At 45.4% G+C, this 23,979-nt stretch overlaps 1 protein-coding gene across 22 annotated transcripts in view; it reads left to right on the forward strand.

The window, feature by feature from the left end:
• TTLL5 (tubulin tyrosine ligase like 5) overlaps nucleotides 1-23,979 on the forward strand; it is a 215,091-nt gene that overhangs the window by 152,530 nt on the left and 38,582 nt on the right. For 20 of the 22 annotated variants that reach the window (XM_037900712.2, XM_043549810.1, XM_037900717.2 and 17 more), the window contains 2 exons: nucleotides 9,471-9,669; nucleotides 19,539-19,759. In XM_037900712.2, the coding sequence (XP_037756640.1) occupies nucleotides 9,471-9,669; nucleotides 19,539-19,759 (420 nt within the window). Of the gene's footprint in view, nucleotides 1-9,470; nucleotides 9,670-19,538; nucleotides 19,760-23,979 lie in introns of those variants that run through there. The other 2 variants (XR_005225559.2, XM_043549812.1) reach the window with 2 other exon arrangements.

A 23,979-nucleotide genomic window follows, 5' to 3' on the forward strand; every position in this document is an offset into this window, starting at 1 on the left:
GGGCTCTGGCTGGGGGTGCAGACTCTGGGGTGAGGGTGAGGGATTTGGGGTGTAGGAGGGTGCTCTGGGCTGGGATTGAGGGGTTTGGAGGGTGGGAGTGGGATCGGGATCAGGGTTGGGGCAAGGGGTTGGGGGGGGCCTCAGGGATGAAGGCTCTGGGCAGCGCTTACCTCAAGCAGCTCCTGGAAGCAGCTGCACGTCTCCCCTCCAACTCCAGTAGTGCTGACCGGAGCCGCCAGAATCTCTTTTCGACTAGGTGTTGAGGTCAAAAACCGGACACCTAGTCAACCTAGGAGGAGGTAGAATTATTGCCCAGGGTCTCTGGAAAAATACAAGTCAAAGAAAGGAACGCAGTAGTTCTCTTGCCAGAAATACCATGTTGTCCTAAGAGCTGCTGGAAGGACAGAAGTTCTAGCTTGTGAAGGATGGGCCATAGCGCCCAGGCTGAGATTGGCCTGAATCCTGGCCAGGCCTCTACTAAGCAATCCATAAATAATTCCGAGTGAGCTGGGAGAAGATTGCTCACAACCAGCCTGACTGACAGAATGAAACACAGTTTTCTCTGGTGGGAAGTGTTTGTTTCCCATTTATGGGTGTGGGTGTGTACGTGCGCATGTGCATGTGCATGCACACAGACAGCGACAACGTGCAAGTGAGTGTCTAGGCAAACAGCAGGCCTCAGCATACCAGTGACAATCCCAAGGTGGAAAAAAGGAGGACTCAACCCTATGAGGCTTCAGGAGGAGGAGGGAGAAGCACAGATCACTTAAGTGAAAGCATTCCCTTGAAAAGCAGTAGTGCAGGTGCCAGTTACTGTCATGAGACACAAGTGTTGGCTACAGGCATAGCGCAAGGAAGACCCTCTTTGATAAACCAGCTGTCAGACAGAGTTTGAGAGAGGAAACTAGAGCTCTAAGCTGCCCTGTTAGAATGGCAGACAAGGAAAGGAGGTTGGATGTTTAGAGCATGTAGCTGGCAATAGCACCATGATTCAAAGAGACTAACCCCAATTCCCATCTCATCCATGTGGGCACGCCTTGCCATGTATGGGTCAGAGCTGATTTTATAATATACTATATGTAGTGGTGCAGAGCTGAGAGGCAGGCACCCTTATCTGTGTATGATCCCAAGTCCTGCACTGGGAGCTCCATGGCCTCTACTAGGAGGGCCACACTGCCACCTACTGAAGTTGTAGTTAGATTAAATGTAACTGTTAATTTCAGCTCCATTTAGAAGGAAACAAATGCCATGAAGCCTAATGGAAAAAATATTCCCATCCCATCACAAACAGTTTTACAAACCATCAAAGTGAAACATAGGCAGAAAGCAACTTGCATTGATGTGGTCTCTGTAAATGAGCGCTGCTGGGATTCCCTGGGTGTAGAGTAGCATCATGGACAGTGGAGCGCAGGTGAGTTGTATATAAAACTGTATCTACGCTACAGGAAAACTAGTTATCCAGAATTGATTACAGTCCTGGCTCTTCCCAAAATAGTGATAACATGGTTTCCATATGTTTTTTCTGGACAGGAACAACCAAGCTAAACTCTGCTAGAGACCACCCTATAAATCTCACTGTAGCCTATAGATCATACTCAGGTTAAATAAGAAGAGCTCAGCTTAGAGACCAAAGGCAAACACGTGCTTTAGAGAGGCATTTGGAGAGGGTGAACTCAAAATCACACCAATAATCCCATTGCTTTCATTGAAACTTGGACCAGCAATCCCCAATCTGTGCATTTCCATGATAGTTAATGTCCATCACCAGAAAGGTGAAAGAGAAAGGAATGCAGTACCTTTGTGGTACGGAACCTCTGGGAAATAGTCCTCTGAAGCATTCAGTTCTGCGACTCAGCCAGTGGCCTTCACTCCACCACAGGCCACAGCCCCTGAGCATCATCTGTAAGGCACAGAGCAAATACTGGCTGTAAAATGGGCAATGTCATTGTCAGGCTGTCTGGAGTGGCTCACGAAAGTGCATGCCAACCTCAGGGCAGATTGTTACAAACCCCAAACTGATTGTATGTTCTATAATTAGATTTGACCAACCAAGTATTAAATGTGAACGACTCAAGCATAATGACAGCCTTAACATGGAGTCACAGACTGTCCCCTTGCGCGTTCCAGTCTGTCTTGCCACCCATAAATATTTCTTTGTGATAAATGTTCCCTTACACCAAAAATGACAACAATATTCAGGTTACTCCCAGCCCCGAAGGATCAGTCACTTACCCCAGTTAACTTATACCTTAGATCTGTCACCAAAAGCAATGCTTGTAACCAATCCTGTAGTAAACTAATTAAAGATTTATTAACTAGGGAAAAGAAATAAAGAGTTATTTTTAGGGCTGTAAAGCGATTAAAAAAATTAATTGTGTGATTAATTGCACTGTTAAACAATAATAGAATACCATTTATTTAAATTTTTTTGATGTTTTCTACATTTTCAAATATATTGATTTTAATTACAACACAGAATACAAAGTGTACAGTGCTGACGTTATATTTATTTTTGATTACAGTAACTCCTCACTTAACGTTGTCCTGGTTAACGTTGTTTTGTTGTTACATTGCTGCTCAATTAGAGAACATGCTCGTTTAAAGTTGCCCAATGCTCCCTTATAATGTTGTTTGGCAGCCGCTTGCTTTGTCCACTGCTTGCAGGAAGACCAGCCCTTTGGAGCTAGCTGGTGGGGCTTAGAATCAGGGTGGGCTGGCAGCCCCCCTATCAGCTCCCCTAAGTTCCCTGTGCAGCAGCCGCCCAGCAGGCTATCAATTGCCGGGCAGTTCAGGGGTGCTGATGTCAGGGTGTCCCCCTCCCCCTGCTCCTGTACCCCACCTCCACAGAGCAGGTGGGGACATGACAGGGTTCAGGAGGGAGGGAGCTTGCTGTCAGCAGCTGCTGTCTCAACTTGCTGATCTACTTAAAAAGGCAGTGTACTTAGAGTGGGGTCAGCGTACTTAAAGGGGCAATGCACGTCTCTCTGTCATACACACGGTGTGTGTCTCTGTCTCTCTCTCTCTCTCACACATGGTGTGTGTCTCTGTCTCACGCACACGTGCAGCCCCCGGCACTTTGGAAAGTGGAGGGAGTGGTGCGCTCCAGTGGGATAGTATGGGTTCATCATCACGTTCGGTTTCCACAGCCACTGTCACGTGTCTATTGTGTCTCCTACCTCCATTAGTTCTGCCTTGTAGAGTGTGAGGCTACATTAACAACAATGTGTTAACCCTTGAAGGCTCAGCCGAGCGCAAAAAAAATTTCCCTGGAACCTAACCCCCCCATTTAAATTCATTCTTATGGGGAAATTGGATTCGCTTAACATCGTTTCGCTTAAAGTAGCATTTTTCAGGAACATAACTACAATGTTAAGTGAGGAGTTACAGTACAAGTCTTTACAGTGTATAAAAACAAAAGAAATAGTATTTTTCAATTAACCTAATACAAGTACTGTAGTGCAATCTCTTTATCATGAAAGTTGAATTTACAAATGTAGAATTATGTACAAAAAAACCTGCATTCAAAAATAAAACAATGTAAAATTGTAGAGCCTGCACGTCCACTCAGTCCTACTTCTTATTCAGCCAATTGCTCAGACAAACAAGTTTGTTTACATTTGCAGAAGATAATGCTGCCCGCTTCTTGTTTATGATGTCACCTGAAAGTGAGAACAAGTGTTCTTGTAGAACTGTTGTAGCTGGTGTCCCAAGATATTTATGTGCCAGATGCGCTAAGGATTCATATGTCCCTTCATGCTTCAGCCACCATTCCAGAGGACATGCGTCCATGCTGATGACGGGTTCTGCTCAATAACAATCCAAAGCAGTGCGGACCGATGCATGTTCATTTTCATTATCTGAGTCAGATGCCACCAGCAGAAGGTTGATTTTCTTTTTTGGTGGTTTGGGTTCTGTAGTTTCCGCATCAGAGTGTTGCTCTTTTAAAACTTCTGAAAGCATGCTCTACACCTCATCCATCTCCAATTTTGGAAGGCACTTCAGATTCTTAAATCTTGGGTCGAGTGTGGTAGCTATTTTTAGAAATCTCACATTGGTACCTTCTTTGCATTTTGTCAAATCTGCAGTGAAAATGTTCTTAAAATGAACAACATGTGCTGCATCCGAGACTGCTGTGACATGAAATACATGGCAGAAAGTGGGTAAAACAGAACAGGAGACATACAATTCTCCTCCAAGGAGTTCAGTCACATATTTAATTAACGCATTATTTTTTTAACTAGTGTCATCGGCATGGAAGTGTGTTCTCTGGAATGGTGACCGAAGCATGAAGGGGCCTACGAATGTTTAGTATATCTGGCGCTTAAATACCTTGCAGTGCTGGCTACAAAAGTGCCATGCAAATGCCAGTTCTCACTTTCTGGTGACATTGTAAATAAGAAGTGGGCAGTATTATCTCCCGTAAATGTAAATAAATTTGTTTATGTGATTGGCTGAACAAGAAGTAGGACTGAGTGGACTTGTAGGCTGTAAAGTTTTACATTGTTTTGTTTTTGAGTGCAGTTATGTAAAAAAAAAAAAATCTACATTTGTAAGTTGAACTTTCACAACAAAGAGATTGCACTGCAGTACTTGTATGAAGTGAATTGAAAAATACTATTTTTTAATCATTTTTACAGTGCAAATATTTGTAAAAAAGGTAATATACACTTTGATTTCAATTACAACACAGAATACTATATGAAAATGTAAAAAAAATCTAAAATATTTAATAAATGTCAATTGGTATTCTGTTGTTTTAACAGTGCGATTAAAACCGATAAATAGTGATTAATTTTTTAATCGCGATTAATTTTTTTGAGTTAATCGCATGAGTTAACTGCGATTAATCGACAGCCCTAGTTATTTTATAAGGTTAAAGAAGGGAAACATACACACACAAATGAGTTACAATTTTAGGTTTCAAAAGGTGATAGTAGCTGCTGTATATGCAAGTGCTATATATCCCCTAGGGCTTAAACAAACTAAGCAGCTTAGGGATCCCTTGCTAATGCTTAGAAATATTGCCCCCTCTGAATTCCAAGCAGCATAGTGGTGATAATTTCTCTTTAACAAGGATTTTTATTCCCTTCCCCCAGCATTCAAGCTGTCCTGAGACAAGGGCTTGTGCATGACCAGCTTCATGGGGAAGCAATCGTCTTTTGTCCACTGATGTTCCACAATGGTTTGTCTGGTGTCTTTAGGCCTTACTTTGTTGGGGAGGAGATGACACCTCTTGTGGTAAATTAGTAAGTCAGCATTTGGTGATGCTTCTCCCCAGCTGTGGGGGTTTACAGTCTTAGCAAACAGTTTTATATTTGCAGAACAAACACTTAAATAATACCTTATAACATGGGATACAGGCCTCTACTAAGCAAGTAAGATTATATAAGTAAGATTAATACATGCAGTATTCTACAAGCATTTCATAAAATCTACATTCTTATAACTCTAATACCTATTTTAACGGTCCTAACACACAGGTGAGCCAGACTGGTTTCCATCTATGCATTTGTCAGTGTTCAGTGTGGTCCGGGGGCCTTGGCACGAGCTGGCACATGGTGTACAAGTGTCACAATCACCCCTTACAGCATCAAATGTGTAGGTTAAATATGATCCCTTCAGATCTTTGGTATGACACCTGCCAAAAGATTGCTGCTGCTACTCACTGACTTTAGCTCAGTGAATATGTCTCATATCTTATTGCCTTCATATCCTACTGCTGCAAGATGTGCACCCTTTTCCTGAAACACAGATATGGGCCTCTTTGTGTTTCATCCATTCAACAGCAAGTCTTGCTGGTTAGACTGGGGGCAATTTAAAGCTATCTTCAAAGGTGTTCACATCACATCAGCGTATCTCTTTCACTTAATCATGGCTTGCGTAAGTTCAAGAAAGCAACCCTGTCTTTAGCTTCTCAGGCATTCTTATTCATTAAAGGATAGAATTTATGCTGTGCAGGTTCTTAACTGGAGGAAGATCTCTGGGAGATTTGGAGCAGGCACTGAGCTCCAGGATCAGTTGGGTACCTTATCTGAGTGCCCTGAGAACTGCTTGACTCGCTTCACCTTCACAAGCCTTAGTTTTGTATTATGTCTTGATTCTCAGTCAGGATGGGAGCTGCACTGTAGAACTATAGGTGCCTGTCCCAAAGAGCTTTCAGAAAGCAGCCATGATCAGCAGGACTCTTACTCTTTATTGAGCACTGTTAGGAAGGGTGACCCAGGTAAATACACCAAGGAGAAGGAGGATGCTTAATGTCAGTCAGACAGTTCAGACCCCTAACATATTGATGACCAGAGGATTGTCCAGGCTCTAAATGGGGTGAGCGTTACTTGTTTTTCCTTGTGCTTGGTAGATTCTTAGTGGGAAGCTCCAGGGATAGAATGGGGTTTAAGGAGAGATGTGACCATGAAAATTACTAGTCAGGTACAAAATCGACTCACCACCTTTTACTATGGCAATAAGGAGGAGAAATTGAAGGTGTGAGAAAAATTACACACCACAGACAAATGGGCAAGTAGAATGTAGTGTGGGTAGTTTGTAACTGAGGGACCACAGCTCAAGATCCTTCATTGCCATTGATGAGAGGGTCCTCTTCAGGCTTCCTGCTGAGTGCCAGACTAATTCCAGCTTTGCTTTTGAGTGACCTTCATATCTACTGGGGCCAGTGGGCATTGGTGTTTTGCTTTTTGTTTCTTCAAAGAATGATCTGCAGTGATTCCATCTGTCCTCACAGGAGTGTGTTCCAGTCCCAGCAAAATCTCCTCTGTTTCTCAACTGTGAGCATGACCCCCCAGTTTCACTGGGAGGAGCACAGCTGCTGCAGCTGTTTCACATGCTGTCAGAAGAGTCCAGGGGCTTTAGCACCTGGAAGTGGGGATAGAGTCAGGATCCATGCAGTGTGAGGGCCAGTGTTACCCCAAGGGTATGGGGAAAGGGCCAGATGACAGCAACTTGATAATAACCAGTGTTGGGAGCAGGCAGGTCTGATGAGGCAGCAGATGGAGATCATTTCCAGGTTTCTCAATATGCCTTGTGATTGCGATACATTTCTTTGTATTTACACTTCTGGGGCATCTTGTGCCCAGTAGGGGGCAGTGTTGAGGGGCTTGCAACACTTCCCCTACTCAGCCTGTGGCATATGCATGATGCACAGAGCTGAGCGATTGTAGGCAGAGCCGCAGGACAGGATCCAGCCATGTTGGAGAGCAAGGACTACACTGTTCACCTGAGGAAAATAGGGGGCATGCATTCCTAGGCACTAGACACCCCAGAGTTTGGCTCTTCCTCATTTCGTTTGGGTATAACTGGGAAGGAGAGAAGTGACCAAGGAGCTGCAACAGAAACAAAAGGAAAGGGAATATCTTGAGGAGATAGGATGGAAAGAAGAAAGGGGACAGTGGAGAAATAAACCAGGTACCGTAAGAGGGGGAAACTGAAGAACCACAAAATGCCAAAGACAGAGAGGACATTTAAAAGATATAGATAGATATAGATATATGTTGTGTTAGGTGCAGTACAAACACATAGTGAGAGACAGTCCTTGCCCACAAAGAGTTACAGTCTGTTTAGAAAAGAAAGACAAAGGGCAGGAGGGGAAACAGAGGCCCAGAGTGGTGAAGTGACTTGCCCAAGGTAACCCACTGAGTCAGTGGCAGAGCCAGGATTAGAACACTGATCTTCTGAGTCCCAGGTCTGTATTCATTAGACCACACTTCCTCCCAAGCACTTGGAAAAGAGGCAGAGATGACAATTTAAGACTCAGTGAGGTGGGAGCCAAAGTCATTTGTACAGGATTCTAATTGGTTTTTTATATGATGATGAAGGGTGGCCTGTGGTATGGGGTCCCCTGCAGACAGCACAATGGAGGGGCCTGGAAAGCGTCCGAGATAGGACAGAGGGGCGTGGGTGCCCCACAGGAAGGAGGATGGAGATGCTGACAACCAATGTCCCTTGCTAAGCAGGGCTGCTTTGCTCCATTGCTGCTGAGAGTTTGGGTGTGGGGATGGGTCCACTTGAACCTCTTCCAGTGTCCCTGCCCTCTCCTAGTGATTCAGCTGCAGAAAGTGTGTGTTGGGGGCTGGGTAACTGAGTTTGGCCCTTTTAAGATCATCCTCAATATGAAAAGGAGTACTTGTGGCACCTTAGAGACTAACCAATTTATTTGAGCATAAGCTTTCGTGAGCTACAGCTCACTTCATCGGATGTAGCTGTAGCTCACGAAAGCTTATGCTCAAATAAATTGGTTAGTCTCTAAGGTGCCACAAGTACTCCTTTTCTTTTTGCGAATACAGACTAACATGGCTGTTACTCTGAAACCATCCTCAATATGTTACTCTGGATCAGTTTGGTGGCCAGGATTGCAGGGGAGACCATACCAGGTTCACGGAAGTCTGGGGTTTATAAATTCATAGATTCCAAAGCCAGAAGGGGTGACTGTGATCATCTGGTTGGACCTCCTACATAACACTGGCCATAGAACTTCTCCAAAATAATTCCTAGAGTGGATCTTTTAGAAAGCATCCAGTCTTGATTTAAAAATTACTGTTGGTAAATTGGTCCAATGGTTAATTGTTCCAACGGTTAATTGAGGGGCTTTGGGTTTTTTTTTTTATTTGAACTCTATGAAGTGAAGAGACGGGGGTGGCATTCCTCCACCCAGAAACACTATCCCCTCTCTGCACTCGTGGTAGGATGCAGCAGATACAAGCATCATCTGTATCCCAGTCAATTACAGTGTGCATAGGAACTTTAAGGAAAGTCTGTACTTCTCAACACATGAGATCCAAAGGGAGTGTCTAGACATGGGGCACGATGGGAGAGAAGAATGAGCTCAGTGGGGACATAGGAGGCTTAAGCAATGGGACTTAAAGGTTTTATTGGTCAGACTCAGTGGACCATGTGGCATCTGGTCAGTTAGCGCAGGGAATCTGGATTGCTCGGCTATCCCAGGTTCTCCAGGACCTTGTGACCCTGTCACTCTGTCGCCTGCTCTCCACAAAACCCATGGGCCTAGTGGAGAAGAGTGTAGGTCCCCAATTACAGTAATCCTTAGCTCGGCCACGTAACTCTGTGGAACCCTGACTCTGGGGGCTACAAGGCTGACTGTCTCCCCTCAGTGCTAGCTAGATAGCCATGGTCATGTCCTAATGTCACTCTTGGATTTTCCCTCTTGTTTCTCTGCAATTGTTCGCCTCAGGCTTGGTAGTAAGGATAGTAACATAGGCCCAGTCCAGACTTCCAGACTTTTATTGTTGGAGGCAGGTCCTCCTTTTCAGGCTCACAGCTGACATGCAACATTTGTATCATGTGTTCTACTTGCCAGTGCCACCCACTTGTTGCTAATCGCATGCCTGTCAAGATACTTGTGACTCCTTCGGGAGCAGTGATGCCCTGTGGGCAGCAGCTCCCCTGGCCTCGCATGCAGGGTAATGGAGATGGATAACGTGTGATGGCTCTTCTCTTCTCAGGGCTCTAAAGAGTGACAGCTTCGCCTGGGAAGGAGAATTAGAGAACTGTGTCTACAGCAAGGTGACAGGAAGCCAGCTGGCACATCCCAAGTATCAGCCAACTGCTGGCAGCTATCAACTCCATTTTGCCGTGCAGCAACTCCAGCAGCAGAAGCTTCAGTCCCGACAGCTCTTGGAGCAAAGCCGAGCCCGGCACCAGGTAACTGAGACAAAAGTCTGCCTGAGAAGGACCACTGCCGGTTTCTACACCTGTGGGCCGGCATGGGGCAGTCTCACACCCAGGACATGGCACAAGGTTTTGTGGGGAGGAAGCACCACGTGTGGGTTATGAGGACAGGACTGAACTTATATTCAGTGATTCGGATAGCAGCCTAATGCTGCTGTCCCTCTTGGCCTCCCTGCTGGGTCAGGATCCCTCTCTAGTTGGCTATCTGAGTGCTGCTGCTCACTATCCTACCAAGTTCCTGAGTCAGAGCCCAGCCTCACCTGGCCCAGAGATTCTTTGTCTGTAAATCTCATAGTTGTGGTGGCATGTGTTTGTGTCCACCAAGAGCACATGTGGTTTACCTATACGAGTGTCATTGCTACGTTTGTGTGTCTCCATTCCCCAGAGTCTCATAGCTGTGTTGACATGTGTCTCTGCCTTGTGAAGTTGGTACCAGTGGTCTCTGTTTCAGCTGCAGCTTGACCAAGTCCTCTCCCACACACCACAGTACCCATGCACCAAACAATGTAGACTGATAGGAAAAGGACTTCACCACAGTGAAGACCAAACATTACCTGGATTGCTTCATTCCTGGGGAAGTCTCCACTCTTCCTGTGAGGGAATAAGGTTCATCTTTGCCAGGAATATTCTAAGTGCCTTAAATACACAATAGACACAGGTATAGAGCCTGAGCCGAGGTATGAGCTTCTCCCACACCTTCCAGGGCCTGCTACACACCATCATTATCAGTCAGTGCATCTAATGTTTCCTTTAATTGCTAGGCACTCAGCCATTTGGCACAGAGTCATTCCCTTGACACCATTGGAAGAGACAGAGGGAGACACAATGCTGTCAAGGCAGGAAGAAAATGGAAACGGGATCAAGATCCTTGAGTCCTGTATGATTCCCATGTAATGAATGGCAGTGTTTCAGCAGCTGTGTCTGGAGCAGAATCTCCACACCCTAGATGGAGACTCTGCAGGGGTTTATAAAGCACGAGTTACCCCATTTCTCATGGAGGGCAGGGTTTCCTTCATTTTGATTGGTGGCTGCAACGGCAGTGGGATTCTTCATGTACTTGGACCTCCACTCAGCACAGATTGTTTGACCCAGGTTAGGTGGGAGCTATTGGTATTTGCTGGGCAGTCTGGAAGGGATGGCCTCAAACACAAGCAAGAACTAAACATGTGGGGCCCCTCCACCCCCATATCAGGGGCACGAATTACAAGTTACTGCAGGTCCCTAACAAACAGCTTATGGCTCAATTTCCCACCATTCTGGGAGGAAAATCAGAGAGGGAGGCAACTTCTGTCTGTACTGTGTCCTTTCCTTCCCCAAACTCCCCCTCTCCGCTTGCTACCCCTCTGAGCAGGAGCAGAAGGCCCTTCTTTCATCTCTGTCCAAGGGGCTCTGGGTGGGCAGCCATGGCTGCTGATGAGTGTAGGGTAGCACTGCAAGCCGAGCTGAGCTGTGCCTGTGAGGAGGCTGGAGCTGACCATGGGGGCCCGGCTGAGCCCTCTTCTAATTGCCGACATTGAGCTGATGTTATTTTTGGCCTAGGGCAGAGCCATTACTCAGGAGTTTCTGTTAAAGTGATTCTTTGTTAAGCCTCCACTCCTCGCCCCCGCCCCCCGAGCTGAACAGTTCAGAGCTGCAATATCGAGGCCATTGCCCTGCCACGGGCTCAGGCAGCTCTGAAATTGCCATTAATGAAGAAAGGGATTTGTTTAACGCTCAGGGTATGTCTACACTGCAATTAGACACCCACGTCTGGCCCATGCCAGCTGACTAGGGCTGACGCTCCTGAGCTAAGGGGCTGTTTAATTGCCGCATAGAAGTTCAGGCTGCAGCCTGAGTTCTGGGACCCTCCCACCTTGCAGGTCCTAGAGCCTGGGCTTCAGCTCAACCTGAACATCTACAGCGCAATTAAGCAGCCCCGCGAGCCTGAGTCAGCTGGCAGAGGCCAGCTGCAGGTTTTTAATTGCAATGTAGACATACCCTCAGACTTCCTTGTATTGAAAGCCAGGTCTTAATAGAGAGAGTGTCTCTCGGATACATCTCCTCCCACTTGTCTTTGCCTGGTGCCAAACAGATCTCCCATCTCAGTCACAATTGCACTGACCTCTCCTGCTTAGTAGCCAGAGCACCCCAACAGACTCACCATCGCCTACCCTACCACCACCTCCCTCTCCTGTTCACTGTTGCCTTCCCTGTCCCCGTCATTCACCACTGTTTGGCTCCCCCAACCTACCCTTACAACTCACCCTCCCCCATCCCATTACCTCCTCCCACTCACTTTGGTCCAAGCCCCAGCCCTCACTCCCTTCCATTCACCACTGCCTGGTCACCATCCTGCTTATTTTCACTGTGGCCTCCTGCCTTCCCCTTCCACTCACCATTATCTGTGCCTCCCCACTTCCTCTCTACTCACTGCACCTGGGCCCCCACTCACCTGCTCACTATCACTTGGGCCTTACCCATCTCCCACTCATTGTCACCCAGGCCTCCTACCCCCATACCTACTCCATTGTCCAAGACCCATCCCACTCCACTCGTTTTCTGCCCCCCATCCACTGTCCTGCTTGCTGCACCCAGGTCCTCCTGCTTTTTTCCCAATTCACAATGCCTGGGCCTCACCCCCTTGTAACGATAAAACATCCTTATGCCAATGACACCAATGGCTTGTGTATGACACCAGTGGCTTGTGTGGCAAAAGCACATTAGGAATGTATTTAATCACTGTAGTAGCTGGACATAAGGGGAGGAGCCAGGAGCAGGTGACCAGCCCACTCTGCACACAACACAGTTTGAGAACCTCTGGCTTAAAACTTTTCCTTCCATCTTTCTCTCTTTGTCTCTTTCCTTCCCCCATTTGTCACTTCCTTCCTCTTGCTTTCTCCCTCTGTCCTCCCTTGCCATACCTTAGATCTGCACTCACAAAAAGCCCTTTTCTGAGGTGGCATCTCATGCCGATGAGTTTTCCCCCACTCCTTTTCTCAAGCAGTCTGGCTTGGAGGTTGGGAATGAGAAGTGTTTATTGGCATCCTGAGGGTAGGGCCCACAGAAACCATGTGTTCTCGCAGGCAGGGTGCCTGGGGTTGGAGGAGGTCAGTGGGTAGCATCAATGGGTCTTTCACAGCCTTCCTCACCTTGCTGAGGGCTCCCTATGTACTGCACACTCACAGTGCTAGGAGGGCAGCCTCAACACAACCAACTCTTGTTGCTCTGATCCAAGAAAATTCATTGCACAAAGCCAGAAAAATTCTGCATTCATCTGGGAATTGCTCCTGCTTCTCAGAGCACTTAGAACACTGTGTGTAATGTGGGGGAGGGGAGAGAAGACTGGCAGGAGAATTTGGAGACTCCATCAGCACAGCCTTGGTGAGTGGTACAGAGGAGAATAAGGCCTTCACCTCAGACCTCTGGGTTTAGAGAAGTGCAGCACACCAGACTCCAGGTTCCCTGGTTTTGGGTTTACCTCTTCTAATAGATCCTGAGTTCTTCCCTCAGAACCTTAATCAGGGTTGAGAAGTTTTACTAAATCTAATTTTATTCATTTTCCAGACTGTTCAGTTCCTGCTCCCTGGCACCCTTTATTCTGTGGTCCCATCGATAGGATACTGGACTGGGACTCAGGACACCTTGTTTCTATTCCTAACTCTGTCAGGTCACTTGGGGACCTTAAGCAAGTTACTTCATTGCTTTATGCATAGGCACTGACTCTGTAGGTGCTTCACGGCTGGAGCACCCATGAAAAAAAAATAGTGGGTGCTCAGCACCCACCAACGATAGCTGTTTGGCGGTGCTGCCGATCAGCTAATCAGGGGTGCTGCCAAACAGCTGTTTGGCGGCTCCAGGAAGCATTTGGCGGAGGGTGGAGAGCAGCAAGTGCCTGGTGGATGGGGGCAGGAAGAGGCTGAGCAAGGGTGGGGCCTTGGGGGAAGGGGCAGAGTGGCGGGGGAGGGGGGTTTCAGGGTAGAGCGGGGGTGGAGCACCACTGGGGAAAAATTAAAGTTGGTGCCTATGGCTTTGTGCCTCAGTTTCCAATCTGATACTGACACACTTGTGTGAATTGTTCTGAGAGCTGTGGATGAAAAGAGTTATAGTAGTGCTGAGAACTTGATACTGTTAGCAGCAGGAGAAATGAAGCCCAAGTGGAAAAGGCCTATCATTTGCAGGCAGTATCACACTATCTGTTACTGTGAGTGCTTTGGACCCTGCATTCTGTGTAGCTCCAGGCCACAAAGAGGGCATTTCCATATGATGTTGCAATTCCAGTCATGGCTTCGGAATTGCCTTGGTGAGGCAACCCAGCCATTTCCCAGCAGCCTAGGTGCTCATGCCACGGCTTCTCTGGTCACCTCACTGATATGTCATGTCCTTGAAAGGTGCCTTGCTGTACTGAGAGCAGTTTCTGTTTTCCCCTTCTCTATATGATGTCTGGTTTGGATGTGTCTGTTTGTCCACAGGCAGTGTGTGAGTGAGTAACAGCAGCAGCACTGGATTTGTGCTGGAAATGGCCCAACTTGATGATCACTTTAGATAAGCTATTACCAGCAGGAGAGTGGGGTGGGAGGAGGTATTGTTTCATGGTCTCTGTGTGTATATAATGTCTTCTGCAGCTTCCACAGTATGCATCCGATGAAGTGAGCTGTAGCTCACGAAAGCTCATGCTCAAATAAATTGGTTAGTCTCTAAGGTGCCACAAGTACTCCTTTTCTTTTAGCAGCACCACTGTGCATGATTCAAGGAAGGGCCTGCTCTCTGTGCTGCTGACAGCCTGATGTGTTGGAAGTGAGCTGTGTGAATGGAAGGACAGGAGTGGCATATTTAAAGCCATATGTATATGTGCAAACGGAAGGCATGCTTTGTGCTGTACAAACTCTGAGGAGCGCACAATCTAAGACAAGTAGTCAGGGGAAGGGGAATAACAATATAGGCAGTTTATATACAAGTCAACTTGATTCACTATAGACAACATGGCAAAAATGGGTCTTAAAGAACGATTTAAATTTGGAAGAGATAGGTCCTTTTTGGAGGAGCTCAGGGATATTGTACCATTCATAGGGGCCTGCACGGGAGAAGGCACAAGGGTGATTGTGTGAGAATCTGACAGACAGATGGAGGAGGTTGGGAGCACTGGCAGAGTGAAGGGGACAGAGAGCCAGCATGAAGCTTGACAAGGAAGGATAAGTAGGGAGGGGCAGAGTTATGTAGAGCTTTGAAGGTGATGACAAGAAGCTTAAATCTGATACTGGAGTGGTTCAAGGAACAGGAGTTACATGATCAAACCAACAGGAAAGGAAGAAAGTTTATCAGCAGCACCATTTTGTACGGACTGAAGGGAGTGATGAGTGACGTGATCTGACCTGGATGTTGTTACCAGAGATGCCCTTAACTAGGAAATTAAACAATCAGTGTTTACTTTCTAATTGTTCCCTCTACTGGGGAGTTGCCACTAACTGTCATGGAGGCTTCTTCTCCCCTATGTAGGTTTGTTCTGTTTAGCCTGTATCTATTTTATGTGTATGGGCAGCTACTGGATCTAGAGCTTTATCCTAAACATTGCATATGGGAAATGAGAAATATGTTAAATTAAAACAACCCTAGTTCAGTCATATAGTAAAATGATTCCTATCAATGCAGCCTTGTGTCAGAAAGGGTCAGATAAAACATTTAACAAATGATAATGAGTATTGGGGTCACTCATGGTTACAGTTTCAATCAGTAGTTTAAATAGTTTTCTGATATAAATACTGTGTCCAGTTCATCCCTAGTTGCTAAATAATTCCTGTCTTCCCTTATACCCTTCAGAAAGTTGCATGGTCCCAAGTTAGTCAGCACATAGCTAAGCTAAGGAGATTTAACTTTCCCCATAACTAATTCCTTTTACTCTTTTCTGGATGTCTTCCAATTTGTCAGTGTCTCACTGGGAATGTGGGGCATTCAAAGCAGGTGTGGCTGCACTAGAAAAAAAACCCTCCCCCCCTTTGCTCTGGGATGCAAGGCCTCTCTGAGAGCAGCCTAACCTGCATTGACATTTTTTGCTACCATGTTGCATTAAAGACTATTTAGCTCCCTCCCTCATCTCCTTCATACATTTCTTTTCCCAGTTTTCTCCCTTGGATTATTTTTCTGCAAATGTGTTAACTGCAGTTTTCCAAGGCAAATCCAATTTTTATTTGCTACCTATGGGGTCATATCTTTAGTTTATGTACAGCAGAACCTCAGAGTTACCAACACCAGAGTTACAAACTCACCAGTCAACCACCCACCTCATTTGCAACCGGATGTACTCAATCAGGCAGCAGAGACAAAAAAAAAAAAAGAAGCAAATACTGTACAGTACATTACTGTGTTAAACGTAAACTACTAAAAAAAGGGGAAAGTTTTTAAAAAAGATTTGACAAGGTAAGGAAACTGGTTTTGTGTTTGTTTCACATAAATTAAGATGGTTAAAAGCAGCATTTTTCTTCTGCGTAGTAAAGTTTCAAAGCTGTATTAAGTCAATGTTTAGTTGTAAACTTTTGAAAGAACAACCATAAAGTTTTGTTCAGAGTTATGAACATTTCAGAGCTCTGAACAGCTTCCATTTCCAAGGTGTTAGTAACTCTGAGGTTCTACTGTAAAATAAAATAACTCCACTGAAGTCAGTGATGGTATGTTGATTTATACCACCTGAAGTTCTGCCCCCTGTTTCTAATCTCATTATATTTATGTATATATTTATTTATTTATTTCATCACACACAATGTGCTGAATACTTTACAAATATATAATAAAACCCAATTTGTGTCCCAGAAAGCTCACAGTTTAAGAAAACAAACTTCGTGACAAAGGGGTTGGGTAGAAGGAGAAAGCATACAGTCAGTTTATTTTAACATATATCAAGACAGTCCCTCTCCTGAATAGTTTACAAAGTAGGACCCACTGTACTATAATTTGTGAATTCTATTAATGTGCTCTCCTTTTTCTAGATCATTAATGAAGTCCTTACAGCAGATTGGCCCTTACACTGACCACTGTGGTTCCACACTAGACTTCCCTTCCCACAACTCAGTATTTTGCCAATTATCATTACTTTTTGCCCTTTTGTTTGGTCACTCAGCCAGTTTTCTACCATATCCACGCTGATTTGACTGAACTTTGTAAATAGATTTAATAGAAAACTGTAGAAAATGCTTTACAAACATCCAAAACCTCATCACATTATACACACATATTTTGTAATTCTGTCCCAAAAGGCAATTATGTTTGTCTGGTGAGCTAATCTTTATAAATCCTCATTTCTGCTTGTTGCTTGTGATTCTGTCATTCTCAGGTTTAGTGATTATTTATTGATTTTACTTGCGGCATTTGTTCTATTATTTTTCTAGGGATAGAAGTTGGATATATGGGAGGGTAAGTGGCAGGATCCTTCCTTCTGTTTTTGAAGATCATTAGCATAACTGTTTTAGTTCAAACTTCTGGTACTTCCTCACTTTAATTGTGAGTGGGTACAGGAAGCTTGGTTTCTGCTTGCTGATACCTTACCGTGTGCCTCACCCTGACTGGCAAATTGTACATGACATTTTCTAATTAAAAAGCATTCTTTTTGTGCAGCTATCATTCTGTCTGTACTTTATTTCTGTGTAAAATGAGGAGAGGTGTGATCTACTGGTGTGAGTACAGGACTGAGACTCAGGAACTCCTGAGTTCTAACTCTAGCTCTGAGGGTGGCTCCATCTGTGGCAGGTCACTTGCCCTCTCTGTGGCCCAGAGTGCCCACCTATAAAACGGGGTTAATACTCCAGATCTGTCTGCCAGGAATGTTGTGGGGATTAATTAGCTAATGTTTTTGCAGTGTTTTGAAGATGCAAAGTCCTGTATTGTGCTAAATATTATGCAGATTTGTGCCCTTGGCACCTTCCACAGGGGAGGGCATGAGTCTCCTCAGGAGCCAGTCCAACTCTCCAGCATTGTGAGCCCTGTTCTGGATGTTTCCCTTAATAACTGTTGGGTACTGGATGCTCCTGGGCTGTTTATATCAGAGTTTCTTCCATGCTACAGTCCTCCCTAGAACTGGACTTTGTGGATCCTGAATGATGAGGGCACACCTCCATGTGTGTATGTGCTGAAATCTCTTCCCATCCCTTTCTCTGTCTGGCCTTTGTTTGCACAGTAGCTTCTTCTGGTTTCCTGCCCCGCCCCCATAGGGTTCACAGCAGGGCAGTGTGCTTTGTAGCTGGATCCAGAAGCCATGGTCAATGTCAACCCCCAGTCTCTACACCCTGGCTGCGGTGGAATGCAGCCAGGATCTCAGCACAGTCTGGAGACAGAGGCCTTTCAGAAGTCTGTTGTCCCGAAGCAAAACAGCCCTAACCTTTCCTTAGGCAGGTCTCGGCCATGCCTCTGATGATCAGCCTGTGTTATAAGAATTCCTGTTTGTTCTTCCTCCTGGGTGACTGACCTTCTTGCCTGAGCATGTTTGGGGAGGTGACGTAGACAGTACAGTGCAAGAGTTTTGCAAACTCCAGGTGTCAGGATTTTAGTAACAAGGGAAAAGCACTTAAAAAAAAAATTTTTGTGCATGGATGCAGTGAGGAGCGGTCTCTGGGTCAGGGGAGGAAAGCTCAGTGAGTGAGAGACTCCATCCCTTCCCTGATAATGTGATGGGCTCTCAGCTGTACTGGACTAAGCCAAGAGTGTGGCATTTACTGCCTTCCTCCTGACTTGTCATTTATACAGTTGTACCTGAAGGTAATCCTGCTCAGGAATCCAGGATCAAAATGGAGCTGCAGGACATGGAGAGGTTAACGAGGAGTAGAAAGCTCAGCAGATCTTGTCAGTGAATTGTAGTGGAAAAGGCCTGGTTTGGCTCTCACATTCCCCTTTCTCCCCCCAGGCTCTGCCTGTCAGAAACTCCCTCCCACATGAGTGCCCTGCCATTTGCCAGAGAATTGTGGGGGAGAGGGGCTTTTCCTGTCTTTATGCTGGGACTCAGCCAATCCTCAGATTGTGGCTTTCTCTGGAGCCTGGAGCCCACTCACTGTGCCTCTGTGTGTTCCTCACCAGAGAAAGAAACTCAGGACAAATGCAACCAAGTGCACTGAAGCCCCAACCTTTCCCAGGAGTCTGGCTAGTGCTCACCCTTTCCCCTCATCTTTCATAACTGACTTTTCACCAATAAGCCACATGACTACAGTTCACTGCTCTGAATGGGGATCTAACTAAGCAGCTTTGAGGAAGGATAAGACAGAGTTCCAGGCAGTTTTCAACTTCCTAAAGAGAATTGAGTGCTGCTTTGAATCTCAGCTGAGTTGGTGCAGAGAGCCATTCCCCTCCTCTGCCACCTGTGTCTTTGTTCTTCAGTGCCTGGCAGTACACAAGCTATTTTGCCCCATCTCCCAAACCTTCAGCATATCTCTCCCTTCATGACTGGGAGCTTTCCTCTCTCCCCAAAGCATCCCCAGAGCCTGAGTCAGGAGGAAATCCTCTTTAGCAGTTTGCCCTCTTAGTGCCCCTTGCTTCTGTAAGGGTAATTTAGGGCTTCCTATTAGCTCAAAGACTAGGAGGAGGTTGGATCTGGGAGTCAGTGTTGTAGCACCTGCTATGTTGTGCCACAGTAGCAGAGTTTGTTGGCATTTCTAGAACTAACCCTGACTTTCCAAGGCTGTAGAATTCTGCTATAAAAACTCCTTCATGGAATCAGTCACCGTCAGTTTGTATCTGTCTCTGAGACTGTCTCAGGAGCCTTCTAGTTGGGTGGTCCCCTTTACCAGGTCAGGGCTTTCTCTTCCCAGGCAAGGCTTTTCACCACATGGGTTCTCCTGGTGGAGTTGCAAAGGGAAAATAACCAATCCCTGTATCTTGTTTTCTACCAGGCTCTCTTTGCCAACCACCCGCCACCCAGCTCCAACAATACATCCGTGCCGGCTGATTCCGGTGCCCGCAAGACATCAAGTGCCACTTCCAGCATCCAGAAGGTGACCAGTTCGCACAAAGTGATGCCATCCCAGAGTACATCCTCTCACCTGGTCCCCAAGCCTCCAGCCAACCATAGGCAGGCAGTGGTCAGAAAAGTGGCAGCCCAGAGGATTTCCAAGTAAGTTTTTCCTGTGCCAGAAAAATCTGTGAGGAACACATTGCCAGCAAGTGTCTTTGATACAGATCCTTTGGGGTGTTCTTCCTGAATCTCTGAGACCTTGGAAGAATCTGGCCTCGATACACTGGAGTAGTTGTACCCTAAAATGGAGCTTTACCTCAGAGTGTAAGCAGGGCCATAGCTTCATACAAATATGAGGATATAGGAATTGCCATGCATATTGTAGAAGTGGGCTACCTAGGCCACTAGCCTGTCTCTGACAATGGTGAGTGGCAGGTGCTTCTCGGGGGAACAAGACTGGAGTAACAAGGTGTGTTGGAGGTGCATGGACAGAGTTGTGCTGGAGAAGCTGGTACATTTCCTGCCTGCACTATGTCTGTCTTTAGATAGTGCACTAAATTCATCCCCCGGAACTATCCATAATGGACTCATCTGCCTGTAGGAGAAGTTTCTTCCTAATCCCATCAGCTAGTGGTTGGTTTGTCCCAAAGCATGAGGGTTTGTATCCCCATATACGCTTTATTTATATTTGTCATTTCCCATATAAATGTCCAATGCTATTTGAACCCTACTAAGCTTTTGGCCTCCAACCCATCCTGTGGCTGTGATTTCCACAGGTTAGTTATGTGCTGTGTACAAAAAAATAATATCCTTTTATCAGTTTCAAGTTTGTTGCCTTTTAATTTCCTTGAGCATCCCCTTGTTCCAGTGTTATGATAGGGTAATTTTATCTGTACAATTCATTGTTCTATGTCTCTGTATCATGCCCCCTTTCATTTTTCTTCTCTGTAGACAGAAAAGTCTCCACCTTTACAATGTATCCTCATATTGAAGTCTCTCCAGCCCTTATCCTTACCCATCTTTGGACTTGTTTTAATCTCTAAAACACTGACGGGGGGGAACTACATTCATAACCCCCTCCCCTCAGTTCTGTTTGATTCCTGCCAGATTCTCTGACTCCTCGCAGCCCCTTCCCTATTTAAGAGAGAGGCTTTAATAAAAAATAATCATTTTTCTAAAAGCCCCCCTGCGGAAGTGCTTAGATGCAGAATAGAGGTGCATTGGCAATGCTGTGGTTGGGGGGCTGAGGGAGCAGGACTGGAATAATAAGGTGTTTTGGAGGAACATGGGAAGAGATGTGCTGGAGAAGCCTTTATATTTCCTGCCTGCAGAATGCCTATCTTTAGACAGTGCACTAAATTCATCCCCCAAAACTATTTAAAAAGAAAACAAGACATTAGCAGGATTGGTTGACTCAGTGAGGGCGGCTGTGATCATGAGGTCTGGCAGGTCTGTGCTGGTGAATTCACCATCCAATTCTCTTTGTGCTGGGGTGGCTCATGTTAGTACAGGTGACAGGCTGTGTCAGTGGGTTTCTTTGCTGGGCAGCAGGGATGTGTATTTGAAGATGCCGGTGTGCTGTGCTCACTTGTTGGCAGAGAGAATGTTTATCCTTGTGAGATGGAATTGCAGCTTCTTGGACAGACTTTACTTCGCTGCATTTTTGTGGTTTCTGCTCTGTGACAGGCAGGAGTGTGGGAAAACCGGAAAAAGCTCAGCACCAAAAATGCACAGAAGGGGGAGGCGGGGGGGAGGGTGGGGGGGGGGAAGCAGAAGATTCCTGCAAAATTTCAGAAACGTAATCCAAGTATCGAAGGCTGCAAGGAGCCACTCCGGAAATACTTTCTGAGTTGCCTTTTGGACTCCAGGACAAGGCTCTAAACCCATTCTTGCCATTCGTGTGATCTCACAATAATATTTTTTCACTTACATGGAAAGAAGCAGTGCCCAGCTATTCTTCTAGCATACTGGAAGCTGACCATTTTCAAACCACTGTCCTTCCTACCTAATCTATCCATCCGAATCAGAGAAAAGACCGGAGGTATTGTGTACAAAGCAGGGTGAATGGAGGAAATTCTTCTTCAAAGAATCACAGAGATTAGAGATGAAAAAGATATCTTCCATGCTTCAGTCCATTCTTTCCATTCTCCAGCTCTTCTGTACAGAGCATTCTCTGATGCTATGTTCAGCCTGCTTTTAAATAACTCCGGTAGCAGGAATTCCGTCACTTCGCCTGGGAGACAATACAAGAGTCTAATCAACCTTATTGCTAGGAAATTTCTCCTGATGTGCAGCCTGAATTTCTTCTTGTTTCTTCCTGTTGCTCACAGATACTTCTTCCAGAACAACCCTCTCCCTCCTAAATACAGTACTTGACATCCTTTGAATCCTCTCCTCCACATCTTCAAGGTTCCTAGTTATAGTTATACTTCCTGAGGTTTCTTTAACCTCTCCTCATATAGTAGTCCTACCCACCAAGTCGTCAATGATCTCATTTTACTTATTGGACCCTCTCCTATTTGTCAATGTTACGTCTGTGTTCAGGCAGAATTGTAATATTCCAAAAGTGGTTATATCCGAAAGTAGAACTATCACATCCCTAGTCCATGACATGATACTGTGCCTCTTTACATAAAATACAGTGTATCATTTGCTTTTTGGCTACCATATGAGATTTCCAGCACATCCCTAATTTGCTATCCACCATCTCCCCTAACTCTGTCTTGGCTACTTTCCAGGCCTCCTTCCTCCCAAGAGATCTCAGCCCTGCCTATTTCTTTTAATGGAATATACTGATTTTCATTCATTGAGGCAAAGTCTCATTTTGATCATTCCAATCCTAATGATTCTGTGATTCATTTTTCTCATTTCTCTAAGACCATTTTATTCTCTGTCTCTGCTGTTTGTAGCTTAATATAATCACATTTTTTTTTCAAAGCTGTTTTTAGAATTCCTTCAGGCTGTGTAGACAATTTTGTCTCCCTGAACCATCTCTTCCTTGCAAGCATTATCATCTCACTCAGCCAGCACATATGGTGTCCAGAAGAGCAGGAGAAGCATGAGAGCGGGAAACCTCAGCTACAAACAAGATAGAGATTCTAAAGATGAACATTACTGACTCATCTAGTCACTCAGGACACAAAAGAAAAAAGTAATGGAACAATCAGAGAAGCAAGGCTTGTCTTTTCTATTTCGGTTCCCTTTTGTTTTCTCAGTCTCCCAGTTTGGGAAAGAGGAAGGGTGTCCTTGTTGTGGATTGTGTCTAAGGCAGACTCCTTGCTAAGGTAATGGAGCAGAAAACTGGGGCCTACATTAAGGTATGGAAAAAGACGGTGGAACTAAAACGAACTGTTTAAAGTGCAGCTCTGTTAGAAATGTGAATCCATAAAATGGTCTCATGGGTACCATGTTTGTCTCTCAATAATTTCCAGATTAAATGTGCTCAGATTACAAATAGAAAGATAGCTTTTCTAACTGCTAGCACCACAAACTTGTCCCGGATTCCAGGAGTCAAGCTGGGTTCTTTCCACCCTGTACACTATCATCAGTAATGGTGGTTCTGCAGGCCAAAATTATATCTTTTGTTGGGGTCACCCAGGTGTTACCAAGGGCAGAATTTGGAGACAGTGAGATCACACTGTCACTGAAGCAACATTTATAAACAGTGGGGTCAGGCAGATGTCACTGAGGGCAGCATTTGGTCTGCAGAACCTTCATTACAGATGATGATGCGCAAAGCAGAAATAAATCAGCTTGACTTTCAGAGCCTGAAGTGAGTTGTCATGGTTGGTAGATAGAAAAAAACATTTTTCCACTTATAATCTCAGAACATTTGGTTTGACTGAGATACAATAAATATGAAATGCTACAATGCTATTTTTAACAGTCGCTATTCAGAGAACTGCTTTTTAAAACCAGAACTGTGACAGCACCAGGTAAAACAGGGCCTTGAAAAGCTGGTGAGCAGAACCATCACTCAAAGAAAAGAACACTACAGACAAGGGAGAGGAAGTGCCAAGTGGAGAAAAGAAAGCGTACATTCATGGCGCCAGCATGCATAGAGCCTGGGGAGACCCATGGGCAGGTCTTTGGCCAGCTGTTCACTGACAGAACCTGATGGTGATGTCGATCAGTGTAGCACAATCTCTTGTACTGAGCTTTTGTGTTAATGCCATTTCCCAATATTCCCATTCAGGCATCTGCTCTGACTGATTGTTGCCTATAGCCAGTAGTAGTGTGGCTCAGAGGGAATGAAGTTGGTTAGTATGTCAATTTCCCATTTCCAAGAAGAATCCTTCTGCACTATTATTCTTTTATATATTTACTTTGTGTGGCACCAGCATTATCTGTGAAAGGTCCAAGAGTTCTGCACTATCATA

Source organism: Chelonia mydas, chromosome 6 (assembly GCF_015237465.2).
Source record: "Chelonia mydas isolate rCheMyd1 chromosome 6, rCheMyd1.pri.v2, whole genome shotgun sequence".
Taxonomy (NCBI): Eukaryota; Metazoa; Chordata; order Testudines; family Cheloniidae; genus Chelonia; species Chelonia mydas.